The 25392-nt window shown below is 40.0% G+C and overlaps 1 protein-coding gene across 1 annotated transcript in view; it reads left to right on the top strand.

The window, feature by feature from the left end:
• Positions 1 to 25392, top strand: part of LOC137286129 (sodium- and chloride-dependent glycine transporter 1-like) — a 154911-nt gene that overhangs the window by 67651 nt on the left and 61868 nt on the right. The window contains exons 2-6 of the mRNA XM_067817796.1: positions 7444 to 7677; positions 11275 to 11406; positions 19358 to 19498; positions 22015 to 22189; positions 22486 to 22618. Coding sequence (XP_067673897.1) covers positions 7470 to 7677; positions 11275 to 11406; positions 19358 to 19498; positions 22015 to 22189; positions 22486 to 22618 — 789 coding nt within the window. The 5' untranslated portion in view covers positions 7444 to 7469. The remainder of the gene's footprint in view (positions 1 to 7443; positions 7678 to 11274; positions 11407 to 19357; positions 19499 to 22014; positions 22190 to 22485; positions 22619 to 25392) is intronic.

Raw genomic sequence — 25392 nt, 5'->3', positions numbered from 1 at the left:
CGTGATTGACTGCACGTGCAAAACCTGATTTCGCAAACGTCATTTGCACGATGAATGGACGGGTTTGAGTGGATTTTGCTAATGTTTTTCTAGAGTCGAAAGAGAGAGATCCCATTTCGGATGCATAGATGTATCATCAGAGAAAAATTATTCAGTATTTTTCAAAATTACATTTTGTGAAGTTTCTTTTTTGTCTCAGTATATATGGTGAAAAATTAATTCAATAGATGGCTACTACAGAACTTACTGAAATTTCATGGGCTGCACTTTAAGCCTCACACATTCAGGACTAAGTCACACATTCAGGATTTTTACTGCTATCCTTGAAAGGACCATTACAACATGAAATTTGTCTGATCAAGATCCTGTAATAAATGGCAGGAAATTCACAAATTTAAAATTAAAATATATAAAATATCAATCAAGGAATGATACATTAATGCTGGTAATTTTCTGTATGAGATGGCTGATGTAGTGACTGATCTGGCCATGGTAGGTTTATGTTGATTTTGATAGGAAAAGGTTCAGGTTTAGGAAGGCGTAAATCTTGCTGCTTGATAGTTAAAGCAGTAGTTGTTTCTACTAGGTGTTTGCCATTGAGGTTGACAGGTTGCTCTGAAGTGGTCAGTTTCAGCTGGGAAATGGGGAGGGTCACTGATAGATTTGGCTCATTAGGTCAAGGTTGTTGTTGTCGTTCATTTGATTTGAGGATGATGGTTGGAGAGGCAGTGGATGAATTGATCTGTATGGGTGGGTTTCTGAGAGACTGAAGGGGTCAGTTAAGGGTAGTATCTGCTGATCTGCAATTTGCTCAACCATAATCAAAGTTTTGTCCATTTTCGCTTTTAGCAGAGATGTTACTTTAGTACAGTCCATGTTTGTGATCCAACACACGAGATCTAAATACTTTTTCACAATTTAAAAAAAAACAGTAGGCAATCTTTTTGTTGCGAGGGGTGATAACTCTCCTTTGGACATGATAGATACAACTGCTCGCTTGCGGTCCAGTTCCTGACTCAAAATGCACTTGCGACAGCTTGCTATGTGTGAAGACAGAACCCAGCTTATGCGTTGCCCTGCTCACATTCACTGACAAAACATTCGTTTACGACGAAAAGCCTTTGACTGACACATGGTTTTGCTTTGATTTTTACTTTAGAAAAGCATCATTTGTTTAATTCCCAAGTGCAGTATGAATTGAAACGATAGAACATTAAAGGGAAATTGTCTTGGCATTTCCTACAACAGAACAAGAGACAGTGCAATTATGAATTTTTTTTTTATGTGTTATTAACCCTTATGTTATTTCCAGTGGTAATTCTTTAACTATTGGTGCATAAAAATTTTACAACTAGTTCCCTTACTACCACCGATCTCAATGTAAATTGGAGATACACCTCCAACCATTGAATATCCCCTAGAGGGTTTCCTTTGCCAATTTGTGATTCTTATACATCCCTGACAATTGAAGAAGTTCAGTGTAGAATGTAACATATAGTTGTAAATATATGAATTACGTTTTGAGTAGCTGTTCGTAACTCATCTGAATTCATTTTGGTTTCAAATTCGGACACTATATTTTATATATACTTGTATCAGTGCACCTATTATCCAAGCAGTTAGTCGTTTGCAGCAGAAATATCAGTCATCATAGCTTGAAATAACATATTTGCCCCTTATAAAATATGTCCTCCAGTCATTGGTGTGAGTCATTTTATATGTGTAAATTTATTGATTGAAGTTAACACAACTTAAAGTCAGTATTGTGAGTCATGTTATATATGTAAATTTATTGGTTCATATCTTACAAAAGTATGACCCCACTTAAATGTCTTAATATAAATAGTCATTTACAAAGATTTATCTCAACAAACAACAGATAATTCTGACCACCCAAGAAGATGTGTATGATAGAATTATATGACATATGTGTTTGTTGTTTTGGTAACATTATGTTGACAAAATATTTCCCACAACAGATCATATACTATCTAACTTTAACTTTATTTTCTGAGTTTCATTCAACAGGTCTTCAAGAAGACTTTAGGTTATGTCTGGTTTTTAGGAATTAACTCATAAAATGTGTCTAAAATCAAATATATGTTTTTGATGACAAATTCGAATATAACCTGACAATTATTCTATGAAGATATGTTTATGATTTTATTTATATTTTTACAAATTTAACAGATATGTAGAGTGACTGCGTAAAGTCATACATGTGTAATGTAATATTAAAGTACACATGCACCATCATACAAAGAATCAGAAAAAATTCCAACAGTGTACAGTGCAGATACGTACTGATGTAAAGTGAGAAAAGATATTAACTTTATTAATATATTTTTGTTTGAAGTTGAAAAATCAGTTTATTGCAACAAAACATACAGAGCTTATGTAATATTAATATAATCTTTTGCATGTCTGTTATAATAATCTGATTATTGTGAAGGCAAGTTGCAGCAAAATATAGACCATTTGATGTTTACAACACTTAACAATGCCATTTGTTATACTAGTTTTTGAAATTTATATGAGGGCTGCAATGAATACACTCTGTGGTGAATACAGTATATATCATAAATATTGGGCTACAAATAATTTTCCTCACATACAGTATTATAGTTAAGTGATTGATGCACAGTATGGAACACCCATGTTGATAGTTAATTTGCCATGATAGGACACTCAAATTTGGTAAGTAGTAGACTTGCAGTAATAGTTATAGTCCGCAGTACCATTTGCAGCCTTTGCAAACTAGCATGACTTGCACCACTGCAAGACAAGTACATATACAGATCAAGTAAAACATGCTCCATTAAAAAATTGTAAATATTCATTCACATTCGCAGTGCTCACTGTTGTCATGGCTGTAACGTGCACTGTGTACATCACCTGGAAGCGATCTTAAGCTAAATAGGGTACAAACTTTTTTGCTATGAAAAGTTCAAAAGGTATGTGCGAATGTCCACTTTTGCGATTGCGTAAGCTGTGTTATGATTGGTCAATCTCAAAGGTTACCTGACACGACCTCCCATAAGGTTTTGTAAGACTCAGTAGTGGATTGTACCGAAAAGCATTGAGGCTAAGTTTACTTAGACTTTTCACATTCAGTTCTGGTAATCACAAATAAAAAATTGAATTCATGAAGGGATCGTATTTGATTCTCTGAATATGGGCGGAGTTACAGATCCTACCACTCTTTTTCTTCTCCTGGTGTTAAGGCTGCCAGAGGCACTTCTATCCTGGTCAGGCAAGCCACCCTCCACAGCCCTATTCCACTAAACACCAACCTACAAACTGTCGCTGTATGACTTACTCTATATTCAGTCTGTCTTCCTCCATCCTCAACTCTCCACCTATCAGGTTTTCAAAACTTGTACGATACCGCCCAAAGCTCTGCATAATCATGGGTGACATGAACGGTCATAACCCCTATGGGGAAGTACTGATACAAACAACAAGGGAAAGGTCCTTGATGATTTTCTCTCAAACAGTGATTTATGCATCTGAAGGATGGCTCAAACATTTATCTCCATCCTGCCACTGGAGCTTCAATACTCAGTTCTCGATCTATCACTTGCAGATTCTAATCTTCTAAGCAAGTTTGAATGATTGGTCTATGATCTAATTCTCACTCCCATCAATCCCACGGATGAACCGCCCTTATCAAGGTGGAATTTTACTAAGGCCAATAGGCCACTATTCCAAATCCTGTTCTGAAAACGTTAAACCTGACGATTTCAGGAATGTTCCTCATCCCATGGAACTATTTTCAGAAGTCCTAAATGACATTGCTGACAAAACCATTCTTAAGTCCTCTGCAAACCCACACATACGCAAACAGTGGTTTGATACAAACTGCAAACAAGGTAGAAAAATAGGAAGAAGGTGGAGAAATATTTCCCACAACATCCTACTGTGCATAACCTAAATGCTGTTAAAACGCAAATGCCAGGTCCAGATGCACCTTTAAACAAACGTCGGTCATGGAGGAAATATGTGTCCAAAATCAACTCCCCCACACCCATTTCCAAGGTGTGGAACATGATTCAAAAGATTAAGAGCAAAGGATCCTAAGCTGGTGTTCACCATCTCAAAGATGGTGATGCTCTTTTAACAAATATAACTGAAATTGCAAACAAACTTGGTAAAACTTGGGCAAAGCACTCCTCATCAAATTATAACCACCAGAAATAAAGCCCAGCATGAAAAGAAATCAGTCAACTTTAACAATGATAATGGAGAAGATTACAATGAAACGTTTTCTCTCCATGAATTATGTACTGCCCAGGGGCAGGCTCATGACACTTCGACGACAGGAAATGATGATATTCATTTTCAGCTTCTGAAACACCTGCCTGATTCAAGTTTGGAAACCCTACTAAATATATTTGATGACATTTGGACAACTGGAAACTTTCCTCCTTTGTGGCACAATGCCATTATCAATAAAGCTTGGCCGGGATTGTACTGGTCTCTTAAATTACTGTCTTATTTTGTTATGCTGAATAATTTGCCGTGACAAAAGGTATGAGAAATCCCCTCAGAACCAGCGAAATATAACACAGACAAGTCTAAAATATTCAGTATTATGTATTGAGCAAACAAGAGGAAGATACAAAGGGTTTCTAGTACAATGCAACTAGAGTCAAAACTAAAGTAATGGGTCACAAATATGATATCAACTCACCAAAGTCTTGGTTTACAGTGAGAAACAGTTATATTGAATGTTACACAGTGAGCAGTCAGGCAGCCGTTGTAGGTCAAGCATTGACAAAGCTTCAGGCAGGTTGATGTAGGCCGAATGACGTACTCCAGTTAATCCATTTGTGTCCATCATCAGCACAACAACTAGCTTTGCATATACACAGTCACTGATTCTTGAATAATCGAGAACAATATGGCAATCGCCATTAACTTACAACCTTCTCATAGTCTCTCAGAAGTCAACAATTAATCAAAAGACATACTCAAAGGGAGATAATTCTAAAGCGCTACCTTAAAGGTGTGTCGCTGAAAATACTATTAGCACTGAACATTTATGATTTGAAATGTGACCGATAATCTCTTAATCAATAATACATTTACAGAAAGGACAATCTTGTGAAAATATCACTAGCCTAACATATGAGCTGTACGTGTGTTTGTGAAACCATGGAACGCATGGTGAACTATTACCTTTTACTGAATATGATGCATAAGATATACAGTTTCACGGTATTTTTGTTAAAAAATAAAATAATCTTTCAATTCTGTTGAAAAAGAACTAGGAAAGTTAATAGTTATCCATAATTTTGATAATGTTCCCCACCTTGGATTGATTAAGACTTTTAGTATGTGATGCAGTAGGTACTAGTATGTCTAAATAAGAAACAAACCAATTTGTTTCTGTTGCAATTTGTTTGGGGTTCCCTCTTTTGGGATCTGAATCTCCTGGCCTAATATATGAATTGCACACACACATAACATGAACTACATCAGTCACGCTCTCACGGATCAGAGTTAATGATGAACAGTGGTTAAGATGATGTAAAGTAAGTTATAACATGGCAGAATGCTTTTTTGTTTTGGTTTGGTTTGTTTTGTTTTTTTTAGTAGATTAAACAAGTCTAAAGGGAAAGGATAAAGCTGGACAAATGAATAAAGTACAATATATAAGAGTAGCACTGGATACAGAACAGATGTGTGGGAAGGAAATACTGTAAAGAACTAAGAATAACTAAAACTATTACTGTTTGTTTAAAATAACAATGCTGTTTCGGATAAATGAGTTGGTGGCTCTCTTTATTCTGAATCGGGTTATTTGATAATGGTGACAAGAAAGAAGAAGTGTATAATTGTGATGAAGAAAGTGGTTCGAATCTGTACAAATTTTGAGTGCTAGGTTCCTGAATTGCTGCTGGCCTAAACATGTAATATCCTCTAATGTTGTAGCTGAAATTTTGCCTGCTAGAGTCATTATTTTGGAAAATTTGTCTCTTTGTTTTTTGTGTGAGATCCCCGACCACGCTTCAATGGAAAAACAAAGAACACATTGGATAAATATTTTATGAAATAAAACAAGCATGGATGTGCTGACATTATACGATCTAAGTTTTCTGAGAAAGTACAGGCATTGTTGGCACTTAGCATAGATTGCTAATGCTAATGAACGCTTCTTTGAGATGGTTTATTTCCTCTTGAAGATTAGTGCAGCAAGTGTTCTTGTCTTTCCAGGTGAATGTGAATATAATGCCGGTCTTTACCTGTGGTGGATGGTTGGCGTATGAGAACACTTAATGGTGGTTTGGAGCGTGTTGGTTGGGAGGCGGGTCACATGGATGTCAAGGAAGGGCAGTGTGTTGTTAGTTTCTTGTTCCATAGTAAATTTAATGTGATGGTGTTAACACGGCTGTTCAGCTGTTATAGTAGCTGGTCTGGATCTTGGCTGGGGTAGAGGATGACAAATGTGTTGTCATGACAAAGCCATAGATAGTCCATGTATTTGTTTAGATTTCTTCATCCCATCTGAAGTAGGTTGATTCAATGCAGGCTGATCATTGAGTCAATAGTGAAGTAGGTGTCTAGGGGTTCGTCAGGGTTGTTTGGTGTCTGTTGGAAGGCAAGGAGGGCTTCTTCTCCATTATGGTTGTGTACTAGTTTTAGTGTAATAGTCTTGTGATGGCAGTATTGTTCTTTGATAATGGATTTGCCTAGAGTCAAGGTAAGTTGTGACCATGATTCTGAGTTTGTTGTCACCAATGTCAGTGTTAGTTGTCACCAAGATTCAGAGGTAGTAGTCACCAAGGTTCAGAGGCACTTGTCACGAAGAATCAGAGTTACTTGTCACCAAGATCAGGGTTAGTTGTCACCAAGATCAGGGTTAGTTGTCACCAAGATTCAGAAGTAGTAGTCACCAAGGTTCTGAGTTAGTTGGTACAGTGATAGTGTGGTGTTTGGATAATGTAGCTAAAGCTATTTTGTTCAAATCTAATACAGTCCTATCTCGATGAGTTGAATCGCTGGGGGCCAAGTAATAAATACACTCATCAATGTATTCAAGACATAGCTATGTTTAGGAAGGTGGAAAAACATTCTCAGGGCCTACAGGTACTTTGAGTTATGCATAATATTCAAGACGTTGGTATTCAACCCATATTGATTTGATATAAAAAGCTTGTCTGCTCATTCTCAGACTGTGTCTAGACTTAACCCATTTTATTAGTAACATGGGAAATGTGTGGATTGATCCTCAACAGGCAATTAAGAGTGGGATAGATTGGTGTGTGGTATATGACTCAACACAACGAACGAGTGGTAAAGCTGAGTATTTGCTTTATAGGGCCTGTATGTCGCCAAGTTTCATTAATTGCTTCATGAAGCTGAAATATTGTGAGACATCTGATAATGATACACTTACACATGTGATGTACAAAGTGAAACTGAAACCTTGACTCTCAGTTTCAGCTTGTTGACCCTGTAAAGACATGGACAAGAGAGATACAAACAATGGCGCCTATTATGTGGCGGCAAACTTCGAGTCCCAGCTGTCGTCGCCGTCCAAGTCTACTGATGAGAATACAGAACGGGGAAACTGGTCCAACAAGATGGACTTCGTCTTGTCATGCCTAAGTTATGCAGTTGGCCTCGGCAATGTGTGGAGATTCCCATATCTATGCTACAGGAATGGAGGAGGTAGGTTCAGTCAGGCACTGTGTGGAACTTCCACTACTTATGTCAAGTGTAGAACTGTGATGTTATATCGTATGATAGAAAATCGTTATGCTTGATCGGACAGTAAATACATCGATACTTTTTTTAGCGTGTCGTGATACACATCTTTGACCTTATAATTGTTAATTTTACGTGGAAATGTACAGCATGCTCTCAATATCGACACTAGAATGTGGTCCCAGCAGAAGGTAGTTAATTCATGATCATTTGCTTGCCCTCAAATCCTGTGTCAACTGACTTCATACTTCAGGCCAATAACGACCACCTGGTTAACTGTTTGTACAGCAGTTAATGCTCACAGAACTGGCATTCGCTATCTTGATTCTCCTACTGGTTGGCTGAACATGTATGAGCAACACAGTAGATTACAGCTAGGTGTGATGGTTAAGCAATTTGGCATCTCCCAATTTGCCAGTCGCTTGCTGTGTCAAGATGGCTTTGAAGATTAGTGTACCATGTCTTAATAACACAGTTGATTATAGTTAAATACGGTGGACTATGGTTTAGAATTATGCCTGAGTAGGTGAGGTAATCTGGTGGGTGAAACATGTCACTTGACGTAAGATACTTTGCTTAGCCAGTTGAAGTAAGGTTACTCCCACCCATTCAAACCTGTTGCTGAGAACATCGCTCTTGAGACGAAATGAAAGAAAGAGCAAGCTAAGCTCACTGACATTTTCATATTTTAAATTATATACATGTATGTTTGTGTTGTATTTTTATCCCCCCGGACGGACGAGGCGTCGACTATATCCCATTACCGGGGGGATATAGTCAACGCCTCGTCCGTCCGTCCATAATCATTTTTGTTTCCAGAGCATAACTCAGAAACCCTTCAGTATTTTTAGTCCAAACATTATAGATATTCTAGTCTCAGCCTATGGTTGTGCCTTTCGCTATTTATAGATTATTGGCATTTATATTTTTTTTGTTTTTCCATGGAATATTTTGGTGTTAGTCTTATGGTGGGGTGGGTTTCGTTACTGGAGCAGAACTCAAAAACCGTTCCATATTTTTCTGCAAAACTTGGCCGATATATCAATCAGAACCTAAAGTGGTGCGTTTTGCTATGTACAGGTTTTTGTGATTTATTATTTTCTCGGTTTCCATGGAAATGTTTCGGACTTAGTCTGAAAAGTGAGAGGTGTGTTTCGTTTCCTGAGCACATCTCAAAAACTTTGTAATATCTGTCAGCAAAACTTGGTACATATATGTGGCAGACCCCAGAGTGGTGCCTTTTGCTATTTACAGATTTTTGTGATTTGTAATTTTCTGAGTTTCCATGGAGACGTTTCAGACTTCATCTCAAAATGGAGGGAAGGGCTTCGTTTCCTGAGCACAGCTCAAAAACTTCTTAATATCTTTCAGCAAAACTTGGCAGATACATAGAGGAGACCCTAAAGTGGTGCCTTTTGTTGTTTACAGATTTTTGTGATTTATCATTTTCCCAGTTTCCATGGAAACAATTCTGACTTAAGTCTCAAAATGGAGGGAAGGGCTTCATTTCTGGAACACAACTAGAAAACTATTCAATATCTTACGGCAAAACTTGGCAGATATTTGAGGCAGACCACAAAGTGGTGCCTTTTTCTATTTACAATGTTTTGGCATTTTTTATTCCCCTGGCATGTAATGCTGGGGAAGATAGTCGACGCCTCATCTGTCCATCCGTCCATCCATAAGCATTTTGTTTCCGGAGCATATCTCAGAAACCATTCAATATTTTTATACCAAACTTGATAGATATAATAATCTCAATCGATACTTGTGCCTTTTGCTATTTACAGAGTTTTGACATTTTTATTATACCCCCGGCATGTAATGCAGGGGGATATAGTCAACGCCTTGTCCGTCCGTAATCATTTTGTTTCCGTAGCATAACTCAGAAACCGTTCAATATTTTTAGACCAAACTTGATAGATATAGTAACCTCAGCGAATGGTTGTGCCTTTTGCTATTTACAGATTTTTGGCATTTATATTTTTTTTTTGTTTTTCCATGAAACATTTTGGTGTTAGTCTAATGGTGGGGTGAGCGTTTCTGGAGCAGAACTCAAAAACCGTTCCATATTTTTCTGCAAAACTTGATAGATATATCAGTCAGAAGCTGAAGTGGTGCCTTTTGCTATGTACAGGTTTTTGTGATTTATTATTTTCTCGGTTTCCATGGAAACGTTCAGAAATGTTCTCAAAATGGAGGGATGGGCTTCGTTTCCGGATCCGAACTCAAAAACCATTCCATATTTTTCTGCAAAACTTGGTAGATATATCAGTCTGAACCTATTGAACCTTTTGATAGTTACAGATTTTTGTGATCTCTTATTTTCTTGGCTTCCATGGAAATGTTTCAGACATAGCCTGAAAAGTGAGAGGTGTGTTTCGTTTCTGGAGCAGAATTAAAAAACCATTCAATATTTTTCTGCAATACTTGGTAGATATATCAGTCAGAACCTGAAGTGGTGCCTTTTGCTATGTACAGAATCTTGTGATGTATTATTTTCTCGGTTTCCATTGAAACGTTTCGGACTTCATCTCAAAATGGAGGGATGGGCTTCGTTCCCAGAGCACAACTCGAAAACTATTTCATATCTTTCAACAGATCTTGGCAGATATATGAGACAGATCTTGAAATTGTGACTTTGCTGGTTACAGATATATGGCATTTATAATTTTCATGAATTCCATTGAAACAATTCAAACTTAGTCTAAAAAAACAATGAGTAACTCTCAGATTATTTGTCCTTTCAAATATGTGGAGGCTTGGGGTATATGTCATCTTCTGAGGACTCTTGTTTTTTTTGTTTTTCCATGGAACACTTTGATGTTAGTCTAATGATGGGGTGAGCTTCATTTCCGGAGCAGAACTAAAAAAATGCTCCATATTTTTCTGCAAAACTTGGTAGATATGTGTTGCAGACCCCAAAGTGGTGCGTTTTGCTATGTACAGGTATTTGTGATTTCTTATTTTCTCAGTTTCCATGCAAACGTTTCAGACTTAGTCTCAAAATGGAGGGATGGACTTTGTTTCCGGAGCAGAACTCAAAAACCATTCCATATTTTTCAGCAAAACTTGGTAAATACATCAATCAGAACTTAATGTGGTGCCTTTTGTTATTTGCAGGTTTTTCTGATCTGTTATTTTGTCACTTTCCGTGGAAACGTTTCAGACTTAGTCTCAAAATACCCCGGTAACCTATGCTTGTCACCATAGGTGTGTTGCAGATTGAAAACGGTCCCTGGAAACTATGCTTGTCACCACAGGTTTGTTGCTGGTTAGAGAGGCTCCCTAGAACCTTTGCTTGTCTGAACAGGTGTGTTGCAAGTTAGAGAGGCTCCCTGGAACCTTTACTTGTCTCAGCAGGTGTGTTGCAGGTTAAAAAAGGTCCCTAGGAACCTATGCTTGGCTAAACACTTGTGCTAAGGGCAAAAACTGATCCCAAGGAGCAAGTGCTAGCCCAATCAGTATCTGTCACTGGCTGTAACACAGCCTACATGTGAACGTCAGACTGAAAACGAAATAAAGAAAATAGACAACTGTAACCATGGCATCCTGTTGCAGGAGCGTTCCTGATCCCTTTCATCATCATGCTGTTCATCACTGGGATCCCCCTTGTCTTCCTGGAACTGTCCTTTGGCCAGTACGCCAGTGAGGGGGTGGTGTCCATCTGGAAGGTATCCCCGATATTCCAAGGTAAGGCCAGTTGTGTTCTGCCATTGGGATATATGTTGTAGTCAACCAATCATCTGTCTCCACAATAAGGTAGTTCTGTAATTCCATTGGGCAATCTGTTGTAGTCTACCAGTTATGTCTCCAGAAGTCCTTTATAGGCAGTACACCAAAATGTAAGTGTCAGTTATGTGGAAATGTATGTTAGTGATGAGGACAGATGGGAGTTACTGACGTGAAAACAAGTGTTAATGATGTGGAAACAGGTGTTGGTGATCTGGAAGGATGGGTGATGGTGATCTGGAAGAATGGGTGTTGGGGGGATGGGGAAACATTGGTGTTGGGGATGTGGAAACAGGTGTTAATGGTGTGGAAGCATGTTGGTGACATGGAAACAGGTGTTAATGGTGTGGAAACAGGTGTTGTGATTTTTGAAACATAGGTGCTTGTGATGTGGAAATATAGGTGTTGGTGATGTGAAATCATGGTTTTTATCAGTGTGATAGTACCTTCAGAGCACACAAAGTCAGCCATCTAACCTACTCAGCCAGTGCTGATGACTGAGACAATTAAAAGTACTGGAATCTAATTTACTGAAAATGAGTAATCACAAATATTTGTGCAGTGGAAGCTGAAGCCATTCCGTCAAATTGTAAACACTGCCCTAAAATCTCAGTCCCATCTGTAGCTTATACATTTATCATCAGCTTTACAATCCAGCACATTGTTTATCCCGGATTATTTCTTCAGTCCAAATGAGTGCTGGTTTAGATGGCTGCCACTTTATAACATGTTACATTTGACCTATTTCTAAAATAGCATTTTGTATTCACTGATTGATCAAGTTATTGATGGTTTGACAATCAAACTTCAATAATCGATTGAAAAAATTTCCAGATGATAAAATGGTATGCTATTTTCAAGAATACCATAACCTTTTGGTGTACATGCAAGATTTGTAAATACCCCCATGTAGGCTCAGAATTGCAGCTGTAATACAGCGAGACAAGTCTATTGATAGCTTGCCGAGGGAACTGTCATTTTCTTCTTGCGCAGGTAGTGGCTTGCAGTAAAATAACAATTTTAGTGCGGATACAAATATCATTTAGACCCATTTTTAATTACATGTTTGAATATACAAGCATTGATTAAGGTTTTGTAAATGATGTATGTTATGAAAACATGGTTCTAAAAGCAACGAATACTCCAGAGAATGTAACACATGATTGAAACAAGCAGTTTGATTGGCTGGTCAGGCTGGCAACAAATTGAGTAGTATATACAATAGTGGTTCTCGATCAAGTTCATCAAAAGCTGCCAGAATTAAGCCTGTTATAAGCCTCCATCCACGAAATGACGTCTTTGTCAGACCCCCTGTATTTCTCCATTTTGCATGGACTACTTTTTGTTGAGCCCTAACTTTACTGGCCAAGGATGGAAAGATTAAGAAGTTATTATAAGGGTCCGTTCGTAGCCACTGTCCCCTAAGGGAGAATTAGGAAGATGATGGTTGTGCACTTCACTCAAGAGGGACTGCGTTGGTGCATTCTCTTGCCATGAGGGTGTCCCACTCAGAAAGGCCCTTTACAGAGATCCAACTGATATGATCTTGATAGCTTGATTGATCGTGATCCGTTGCTTCACTAAATGTTCAAGAGTCACAATCGCCCTTGCTTCGCGAAAATTGCAAGGGATCACAGGAGGCAACAGCAGGATACGAACTCACAATGCACAGCTGCTCATAAGCCCGCACTGCAAGCGATTGCGCTACTGAGGACCAATAGCAATGTAATCGGTTGAACATGTCTATCTTGAGATTGCATCATCTTCTAAAGCTGGGCTCCATCTATAATAGCGCAAAGGAATCTTGGAACCAGTTTTGTTAACAGGATAATTTTATATAATATGTCAACTTTCGAGATCCTTACCATGTGTAACTTTAACCTTCTTCTCCCTGTGTTTCGTGTGTGTCGGGTATTATATTGTTAGAATTAAGTATCTACTGAAACATTATAAGATGGAGTGTGATGAACTGCTCAAACAAATGTTGGTTCCGGATGAACAAAACAACGACAAGTGAGAGAGACTCAACTCTTGCAGCTGGTGGCAAAACCAAACAATACCTTGGTGATAATACCAAGCCTGAAAAAAATTCAGAAATGCCCACTGATGAGATCAATAAAATGTACATGAGATACAAGCCTCGGCTTGGGGTTGAGATAACAGAGACTATAGGATTGGCTATGACCCACTTTTACACTGGTATAGTGTTGTACCTGCTCCCTATTCCCCCAGAGTACTTGTGGGAGGACCTAGGGAAGGATCCGTTTATTGAACACACCTTGAGCTCTGTCAGCTGTGCGTTGTACCACAAATACGGTATGTTTTAGCTCCGGTGACAGCGGTGATTATCATGGCCAAGCATTGTCAATTTATTGAGGTAAAAAATAATGGCAATAGTATACAAGATGGATCAGGAAGTGATTCTAACCCCAGAGGAACAGGAAACCCCAACACAAGTTACAAAGAACTTTGTAATCAATTTTCATACAAGATTACTAAGATCTGCTTTGACTTAAATGGAACTGTTCCAGCCTCCATTCCACAACTTTCACATTCCTCCTGCAAGGCTCATCTTGACAACTTTATACCCTTGGATGAGGCTGAAGTTGCTTAATCAAAACAAACCTATTCCATTCTGGATCCCATTCCAACACGGTTTATGCTTGAATTCCTGGGTATTGTTTTGCCAGTTTTTATCAAGATGATAAACCTCATTTTTTCCGTTGGCCATGTCCCATCTTCTTAAAAAAGTTCTTTAGTGAAACGTTTACTGAAGAAGAATGGACTAGATACCGAAGAACTAGCTAACTATAGATCTAACTTTTCCTGTGTGTTGAAGCTGTTAAGGAAGGCTGTGAATACTTGTCTTGTGACATATCTCAGTGGTCTTTATGATCCTTTCCAGTCTGCTAATAGATCAAACCATGGCATGGGAACAGCACTGACCAGTGGACACCTTTCTTGAAGCAGCAGACTCGGAGCAAGTTAGCGTGCTTGTTCTTCTCGACTTCTCCGCCACCTTTGACACTTTATACCACAAGTTCACTGTGTGTTTACCGGACCGTTTTGGGCTATGTGGTAATGTATTTAAGTGGTTTTCATCAAATTTCTGAAAACAGAACACAGTTGTTCTCATCGATGGTGTCTGATCAAGTTTACATGAAGTTATTTATGGAGTTCCACAATCCTTGGTGGTTACTCTTTACACACATAGCCTTGTGATTCTGCAAATCACCACTGCTATGCTGATGACACTCAGCTTCAGAGATCATTTTTTTGGTCCGAAACTCAGATAGCTCATGCTTCACAGAGCATTTCTGATGTGAAATCCTGGGTATCAATCAGTAAGCTAAAACTGAATGACAACAAATCTGACATCTTCCTGACCAGTTCAACCATGAATTGTGCCAAGGTTAAAGTGCACTTGATCAAGATTGGTAATTCCATGCTACCTTTCAGTACAGCAGTAAAAAATCTTGGGGTCATCATGGACTTAAACCTATGGAGGATTGTGTAAATACTGTATGTCGCACATGCTACTTCCACATGAGGAACATTGCCAACATCCATCACTTGTTGACATGTGATGCGTTAAGGCACTATCCTCTTACGGTTGTTACCAAATTACAGCGCGTTCAGAATGCAGCTGCACGCACAATCACCAGAAGTGGGAAGCGGCCACACATCACACAAGCCCTTGTCAAACTCCACTGGCTGCAGATCAAATCAAGGATCAAATGTATGGTCTTGTGCATCAATGGTTCAGCTCCATCCTGTCCTGTCCAACTTGGTGAAAGAGTATGTTCAACCTCGCTTTCTCAAATCAGCCAACAACTCACTTGCACAAAATTCCCACAGCCAAACTGAAAACCTTTGGACACAGATGCTTCTCGTTCACATCCATCCGCCTTTCTCTGGAATGATCTGCCCTTCTTTATTAAAAACCCTGAAACTCTGTCTACCTTCCAGTCAAAACTGAAAACTTTCCTCTTCCCAAAATATTACCCTGATGTCTAGACTAGCTGTCTTATCAAAAGCACTTTGGGCAATCACTTGGTGTTTGGACATTGTGTACTATGAAAGACGACTTATCATTAGAAGCAGAACCCTAAGAGTGTCGCAGCTGGTAGGAAAGGTGGTCTAGCCAAGCATCATAATATTAACTCTGTGTTTAGCTGTAGGCGCAACTGCTGCTGCTACTGATCTCTCTTTATTTATGCTATGCAAGCCATCTTCAAAGCCAACCCCACCCCCACCCAGACCACAAATAGTAGAGGTCAACCCCCATATTATGACATAATTAAAATTATTTTGTATATTATGTACATAATGTCTGAGGAGAAAACGTCCATTAATACTGCATACCATGCCACCGTGGTTGCTGGTCTATCCATAGGATATGCTAGGTTGACTAAGATGGTCCTCAAATAACTGATTATCATGCTCGACTTCGACGTCCAGGATATGGGTATGCTTATTATGAACCTGGGTATGCCTGTGGTGAGCCACTTGGTGAACCCCCACACTCTCTCAGTATTACGCACTTTCCCCAGGCAGAAGGACGGGGAATTAGTCTTCGTTGTGCTGGGAATACCTGTGTTAATTGCAACACAATTAAATAGGTACTCATATGAGTATACCAAAGATGAGACCCGCTCTGTATCGTTGTCAGTATGTGCTTTTGGGAAAGACCATGACCTGTGGTAGGAAATGCAGAACCAAGGGATACTGCTGTTTTCATATTAGGAGTATCAGAAATGGTTTCGTGAACTGCACATGCTCTGTGTGTGGTATCAGAGTAAAATGCCACTAGTGCCTATGTAGAGACCATGTGGAAAACATATTCCGACACCAACTTATTTGTGAGTAGAAAAAGGACTGAACGTTGTACATTTGATGCTGTCATGGAACTGTTGCGTGGAGAATAGTCCATCTACAGTTTGAGCAGAGTGCACTCCCTACTGATAATCTGATAAACTTGTCAGGGGCAAGTAATTACCTGAGAAGCTGGAGGATGAAGTAGATGAAAATACGATCTCGATGACATCAAACCTCTGATTATTGACGAACTCGAAATAGAACTGGACAACCTGGGAAGCCTCAAATTCCAAATCATGGTGGAAATGTCGCTTATTATAGAAGTCCTTGAGCGTGTTTGGCAGTGAAAGAGGCATGACCTTGCTGCGAAAAACATGAGAATACATGGAATGCTGCCTATGTGGTTTCTTGGTGTTCTAGACCACAATTGATAAGACCTTTCAGACATAACTTAAACACAAGTTTGATGAGTATGAAAGATTTTATGGGCACCTCCTGTATTTTTTTTTTATGCTGGAGAAGTTCCCTCCCTTCCATAGCCACTGGCCCAATTAAAGTGAGTGAGTTGAGTTTTACGCCGCACTCAGCAATATTCCAGCTATATGGCGGCGGTCTGTAAATAATCGAGTCTGGACCAGACAATCCAGTGACCAACAACATGAGCATCGATCATCATGACTGCGCATTTGGGAACCAATGACATGTGTCAACCAAGTCAGCGAGCCTGACCACCCGATCCCGTTAGTCGCCTCTTACGACAAGCATAGTCGCCTTTTATGGCAAACATGGGTTGCTGAAGGCCTATTCTACCCCGGGACCTTCACGGGTCCCCAATTAAAGATACACCTGAGTATAATAATGCTACTATCCCAGGGCTCAGGCAGACTGAGAGTGAGTGAGTGAGTGAGTGAGTTTAGTTTTACGCCGCAGTGAGCAATCTTCCAGCTAAATGGCGGTGATCTGTAAATAATTGAGTCTGGACCAGACAATCCAGTGATCAACAACATGAGCATCGATCTGTGCAGTTGGGAACCGATGATGTGTCGACCAAGTCAGCGAGTCTGACCATCCAACCCCGTCAGTTGCCTCTTACGACAAGCATAGTCGCCTCTTTGAGAGTCCAGATTGAGAGACAACAAGGTATAGTTAGTTACTCCTGAATGAGGAAACCCCTGCTGTTGGGACTACTCAATGAACTATGGTGCGTGCGGATTAAACACGTTATAGGTGATTATCTGATTGGCTGGCAGATGAATGTAAACCCAAAATAAGATATTGATGACCTCAAACCTCTGATCGCTGATAAAGTCAATGAGGAACTGAACGAATGAGTCAGTGAATTCCAAATCACAGAGAAAATGGAACTTGATAAATAACAGGAACACGTCCAGCCCTTCTTCAGGGGTAAACAAGAAGTTGCAACTCAACCTGGGACTATAGACAAGTCCATCGACACCTCACTTCAGCAAATACAAGAAAAACTGGAAGGCTATGGATCCGGATGGGTTGTGGATGAGATTGATAAGGACTACCTGGACATAGCCAACTACATGCCGTTCAAAGGCGGATTGTACCTGGGCTTAGCTGTCACTACAAGAAAAAACATGCCATGGTCAACGTTAAAAACAAAGGCGACGATTACATGAGGGTAGCAATGAGGTCAGCCTTGTATCCAGCCAACGTTATTTTGAACAGACTTTGTAGCTACCCTGAAGACGACAGACTCAACTGGGACGGCGTGGACAAACCCACCCCAATATCTCAGATCACCAAAATTGGAAAACAGAATACCCACATAGCCATCAACGTGTTCGGGCATGATGGTAACAAAGCGATCGTGCACAGGATGAGTCCGGTGACCGAGGGCCATATGATGATCAATGTATATATAAGTACCACCATGCCAGGATAAAACACTTCAACAGGCTGTTTCATGACCAGTCGAGGTATGATGAGGAAAAAATACTTCTGCAAATGGAGTCTACACAGCTTCACCAGGACCAACCTGCTGGAATCCCACCGAGACGATTGCTTTGGCATGGGGCAGATAGCCATATGAATTCATATGCCCAAGTATGGTGGCAACACCTTAAAATTCGACAACCAAAAGAAGAAAATGCCTGTACCTTTCCACATCTATGCCTTCATAGACTTCGAAGCCCTCATCAAACACGCTGACACCGGCTGAACGATTCCTCACGTGTTTGCAACAGGAAGAGAAAACTATCAGGAAAAGGCTGAGTGCCATTGCTCCTATGCGTATGACTCAAGACAAGAATCATGTTCTCTCTATGATTAGCAGCATTTTTTCAGATACGATGATTGTCAGGCACTGTAATGTGCATCCATACACTGCTGGTCAACTCAGACATTTTCAGGCCACTGGAAGTGATGCATTTGTCCGCAACCTGGCGCACCACCTTAAATGACACCTCGACAGGACCGCAATATCCAAGTCTTATACTTCTGAAATCAGTTCAGAACAGCTGCTGATACTGCAAAGAGAACAATTAACGCAGGTTTAACATGCCCTTTGCAGAAGGACATCAATGGATTTATCAACGTCGAGAAAAACTGTGTTTTTGAACATGGCTAATTTGGAAGGGGTTGTGCCATGACCAAGGACAAGTGACCCTTCAACATCACTGGCAGACCATCCCACAGCTTTTTCTGTGAAATCTGTGTCTTCTAATGCCCCAGGAGACTGTCTGTCTTGCAGTGCATGGTGGACACACACAATATTGCCTGCAAGTGCCCCCCGCTTTGTTTGATGTTGTTGTTGCATCACTAATGTTGTTGTTGACTGGACATTTTCCAATTAAGTTATCCACAGATGTCTATTGTTAAACATATCTGCTAGTTACATGTACATACATTGACATTTGTTTGTGTGAGCACACGCACGCACGCACGCACGCACGCACGCACGCACGCACACACGACCTGTAATCTTTTCATGTTTTTTGTGGTCTCTGAAGCAATAACATCAAGAAACAGCCAAGTAGTAGTTTTTGTACTGAAACTGTGGATGCTGGACATGGTCATAATACATAATATTGTTTGTGCTAACACTTTGTTGATTTTCTTATTGCAGGTGTAGGCTGGGCGATGTTCATAGTGTCGGTTCTGATAGCCATGTATTACAACATGATCATTGCATGGACGCTGTACTACTTGTTTGCTTCTTTTGCTGCTCAGCTTCCCTGGAGCTACTGTGGTGATTGGAGCTCTCCATGTGAGTTGATGTACGCCTTCATGATCTCCATGTACAGTCGAACCCCGTTTACCCGGACGTTCTGGTTTCACTCGAAAATCGTCCGGTTAACTGGATCAAATATCTAAAACGTGAAAATAAAGTGAAAGCAAAAAATATTCACAAAAACATAAATCGATGACACAAAGTTTCTATTTTGCCAGTTGCATATTCTTTTGTTAGATCATGTGGCAGGCTGTTTTCAACTTGCATCGTGACAGATAGCAGGGGTCGATATATAAGTTTTACATACAATACAATTACCGTGTAGTTTCCCTTAATCCTACTTAACATGCGTTTTCGTTACTGATGAGATGTTCTCACATGCGCCAAATCCTAATGAACAACCCGAGTGACACGCGTCACTAGTGTTTTGATGGCTAATTAATCAATTCACACCAAATCCCTTCTGATAGACTAAGAAATCACATAGTCATGCGGTAAACGGTATTGACGTGACACATACAGATGCACGTTGCACAGATCTCTCCTTCCAGATAACTGGATCATTTTTCAATGGAAATGTATGGGAATGGTTTCAAAATTCGCCGTCCAAGTCCGGAAGCGCAGGGTCTGGTTAAGCGAGTACAATTAATGAATGTAAGTTTTGTTTCACATAAAAATCATCCGGAAGGCGGGGTTTCCGGATATGTGGGGTCCAGGTAAACGGGGTTCGACTGTATAGTGAACTAACTGAGGTTGAGCAACTGTGGTGATTGAACATCACCATGTGAATTGATATATGCCCTCATGATCTCCATGTATAGTGACCTAACTGAGGTTGAGCTGCTGTGGTGATTGGACGTCACAATGGGAGGTGATATATGCCCCCATGATCAAAATGTACAGTGAACAAATTCATTTGAACTACTGTAGTGATTGGAGCTACCATGTGAGTTGATATACGCCCTCCTTTATTCCCATATACAGTGACCTACCTCACGTCACGATGTGATGTTGATATACACCCTCCATGATTTCCATATATAGTGATCTAACTCATTTGAGCTACTGTAGTGGCTGGACGTCACCATGTGAGTTGATATACACCCCCTATAATCCCTGTGTATAGTGACCTAACTCAGGTTGAGCTACTGTGATGATTGAAGCTCACCATGTGAGTTGATACAATGTGTGTGTTGGTATATGCATGAGAGTGTTGAGAACTGATAGTGTTTGATGGTATATGCATTAGAGTTGTGACGATTAATCGATACGCAAGTTATCGCGATTCAAGAGCTGCATGATACGATACATCAATATGATTGTGGTGTATCGATTCAACACGATACTTACATACTTAGCAGTCTACGGAAACATTGTCTCCCCTTCTATTTAGGTTTTCGTGGAAAATATTGCCATGGACATGCTCCGACTGAGATAATTTTCACAAATTTATTTTGTTGTCTGTGCAAAAAAGCCTTTTGTGCCAATGTTGATCCCTGCTGTTCCATTTTTGGGGGAAACACTACTTTACTGACACATGCTAAACATTTTTAATAAAATGTCTTTCATTTTTCTTGGGAGAAGAATACCTTCCCTGAAATGATAACATAACAGCACAGTATTTTCAGTACTTAGATTTTTCTGTATACAAGGACAAAATATCGTGATACGTATCGTATCTTATGTATCGGACTTCCAGTATCGTGGTACGTATCGTATCGTGGCATGGGCATATCGTCACAATTCTAATATGCATGTATCAAGCAAATGATACACAATATATTCACTCAACAGAGATCAAGGTTATTACATCCCTACAGCCTATGATCAACTAATGGCCAATCCATAATTACCCACTCTGTGTCCATCTGGCATCAATCATCTCTGTATCACAACAAGCTTCATTATATCTATGTACTGTACATCATCCTTTTCAACTGTGTAAACTTAAATACCCTCCATGTACATATATTTCTCTGTGCTGCATATGTTGTGTAACATTTTCTTGATAAACGTGTTAGGATCTACACTGAAATGTCCCATCTGTTAAATAAAGTTGTTTGAAGTGTTCATCTGTAAATAGCCATGCATATTTTATTCCACCTTGTGAACGGTTGGCTTTGTCCAGTTTTGTTTTATTAATTACTTGGTACCAGTATCTATAATTGTAGTGGCACCCACGTGTCACAACCAATGAGGCAATTGAAGCCATGCAGACTCTGAGACAACTAATCAATTTTCTCAGCAGCTCTTATGTATGTTTGGCAACAATATGCTGACCAAGCAATGAACGCAGCTTGAGCCAACCAGAACAAAACATCTTCCAAAGAGAGGGAAAGTATTTACTGAAATTTGATTCTAAGCTAAAAACATTTAAAGAAACCTTTAAAATCTACCCTAAGTCTTGACAGAGTGATAGCCAAATTACAAACAGATTACATAGTAGTAAATACCCACTCACATGTGAGCAGGATGTGCTGTTTGTTTCTGGTCAAATGAGCAGGCTGTGTTGTTTGTTTCTCTTCAAATGAGCCATGTTTGTATATTTCTAGTGTGCTTTGAGAGCCGTAGCCTTATCACCAACTGTACTGCTCACAACGGGACATGGTACAACTCAACCTGTTACACAGTTCAGGGGGTTGGCCAACAGATATACAATGCTATCATCAATATCACCAATCATTCCAAGTTGCCAGACAACAAGTCTCCCAGTGACGAATACTTTCAGTGAGTATCAGGACTGTGGTTCACACATAAGTGTAACAGTAATTGCTTGACATCGGTGAGATGGGCATGGTGAGATGACCTGAGACAAAGGGTACCAGGGTGTTTGTGTTTCAGTAATGAGGTGCTCGACATCAGTGGCGGTGTCCATTGAATGGGTGTAGTGAGATGACATGAGACAATGGGTACCTGGGTATTTGTGTTTCAGTAATGAGGTGCTTGACATCAGTGGCGGTGTCCATTGAATGGGTGTAGTGAGATGACATGAGACAATGGGTACCTGGGTGTTTGTGTTTCAGTAATGAGGTGCTTGACATCAGTGATGGTGTCCATGACATGGGGATGGTGAGATGGCAACTGGCACTATGTCTCCTGCTGGCCTGGGTGCTGGTTGTCATATGTCTCGCCAAGGGAATCAAGACATCTGGCAAGGTGAGCCTAATAGCCTTGTTGCTGTGGCAAGTAAGTGAAGATGTATACAACTGAAAATGGATAAGAAAATTGATAAACAGTGTTGTGACAAAGGATTCACTGTTATTTATAGGATGATAGATTTTATGTAGGATAGTGCTGCATTTGCATGCACAGACAAGCAGGTGTTTAAGTACGCCTTATCATCGTAACTCAGTTGAGCGAGGTGTCTTGGCTGGGGTTCCACAGGGCAGTTCTTTTATCCTTTCTATTCATAATCTACATAAATGATATTACAGATGGTAAACGTAGTAACATACATTTTGGCTAAAATTTCAACATGGGCAAAAAGTTTCATTTGATCCATTAAAAACAGAATCCATACTTTTTATGATGAACAGATTTCGAGCTTTATGAATAATGCTGTTACCTGCAAAGTCTAAAGTCAAACATTTAGAAGTGACTCTGCAGAGAGATTGCACTTGGAGCAAACACATGGCTGATATTGCAGAAAAAGTAAGCCCAGTGATAAATTGTTTACGGGAAGACAAATACTGTCTTAATCGTAAAACCGTTCTGCAGTGGTTGTGCAAGCCCTTTATATACTCTGTGTGTGCCGGGGGGCTGTGGTGTGACATCACAGTGAGCAAATGTTGGTGATTAACTTTTATGACATCATTAACCATTGTGCATATTGGCAGTGGTTCAACCGCTGGTGGAGTTACAGCGGTGCCGGTGGCAGAGCTCCAAATTATGTTTGGCAGCATCCCAGCGTATGATGAGATTGTGCTGGTGCTGCTGGCAAGGGTCCAAATTATTTTTGTCCTGGTTCAACTGTCGGTGGGATTGCACCGGTATTGTCAGCAGAGGCTTCAAATTGTGTATTTGGGGCTGTGGGATTCGATTTAGCATTGACGAATATGCTCAATGATACTAGGCGTTATCTGCTATATTTGTATAGCGTCTTAGCCACATTGTACATGCGGTGATGATTTTGTGTCGTATCATTGTTGATTGTGACAAGGTAATAAAGTATCACAGTGTTTAATTGTATCTTTATTTTATAAATAAGAAACATGAGTGATGGCCCACTGGTTTGGTGGGGTCAGGGGCCCCTTCTTAATTTATAAGGAGGGACCCAAATCACACAAGTGGGGATGTGGATGACAGAGTTTAATTATGTATGATGACTTATGTAAGTATAAGTTTATGGGATTGTATACATACTGTGGACTAGAAAAATCTGGTCCGGCCAATGTGGACAGCTTAGAATAATTGGTAATAACTATTACCAATGTCACAGTATATTTAGCCAGCTAGGTTGGTGATTAGCAGGCTATTTCATAATGTCAGTTTTGACTGGCACCAGGGACCAATTCCTTGTACTCCTCCTGGATGGTTGAGTTAAATGTGTTGGGGATTGGTGCGGGTGCCGTGAGGGTCACAGGCTCCGTAGGTCGTCCCGGCATTGTGGGCGATAAAGTGGCCAAGGCTCTGTGATAAGATCTTGTGTATTGAGATTGGGATCGTCCCAATTCGTGAACAGTGGTTTAGGCACAGGGCCGTAATAGATTGTGTCAAACGGCCCATGTTGCCACTCTTTGTTTGACATGAAGTAGATCACCTACTGGTCCACTGTGGTGGGTGCACTGTTGTTGACGACTTTCGAGGGCTTCACAGTGTACAAGACCTGGACATCGTCTGTGAAGTGGTTGGGATCATCTGTAGTATATTTCTGGCCAAAGTGTTTTAGCCATTCTTCTCTGCATTTGTATGTCTTGTTGCAGATCCGGCACTCATGCACGCTATTGCCATGCATAGTCTTTATGAGCCGTGTAAGGCTGTCTGTTCTGGTAAATTTTCCAGAGCTGACATCATGAAGATTATTTCCAACTGTTGATGGAAACGTTAGACTTGGCAGATGACGTCATGGGGTATTGCATCATAATGACTGTTGGTGAAGTATGTGTCTACTGAATAGTGGCTTTGGTATCAGAACAGATACTAAAGTAAAGACGACTAGGGGGATACCTTAGCCAACTATTATGTCGTTGAGGCCTTGCGGGGCGAATGTGTGGAGTCTGATGATGACGTTGAGCTCCAACGCATTGTATTTGCTATCAGAATCAGAAATATGCCAAAAAGTGTTCAGCTCACTCCACATTGCAGCCTACAGGAGAAACAAAACCCTGAAGGACCACCTAGTACCAGCCTCACTAGAATACCCTAAAATCATGCCACAGATCTGCAGCCGGGTAGTCACATTCGTTGACGACCTTTGTGATAGACACAATTGCAAAATCTGCATCATATTAAATCGATTAGACACTTTCCATAGTACAGTGTCGTACAGTGTACAATGCGATTCATTTAAATTCAGAAAAGTATGGCAAATCAGATCTCACCTATGAGATCATCGCACAACTCAGAGAAGACCCTGATCTTGTCAGCACCACCCAAAAGAGGAGATCCCTCGATATTCAAACTCCACACGTTCGCCCCGCAAGGCCTCAACAACAAAATAGTTGGCTACAGTATCCCCTTAGTCTTCTTTACCTTTGTATCCATAACAAATTATGTATCGAAACAAATATACAGCTTTGAGGATGAGAAGAAATTATAATAAATTACTTTTGTTGAACAAAATGGTTAATAACTTAACGTCTGACTAGCTAACCAGCCTTGCCTTCCTTGTGTACTGGATTCAAACCAAAGCAACTTACATAATCATAGCATTTCAAATATTAACTGCAGAACAAAAGCTTGCCTGTACCATGATACTGTTAAAGTATGGT

This window comes from Haliotis asinina, chromosome 1 (assembly GCF_037392515.1).
Source record: "Haliotis asinina isolate JCU_RB_2024 chromosome 1, JCU_Hal_asi_v2, whole genome shotgun sequence".
Taxonomy (NCBI): Eukaryota; Metazoa; Mollusca; class Gastropoda; order Lepetellida; family Haliotidae; genus Haliotis; species Haliotis asinina.
This window is presented reverse-complemented; position numbering and strand designations above follow the sequence as displayed.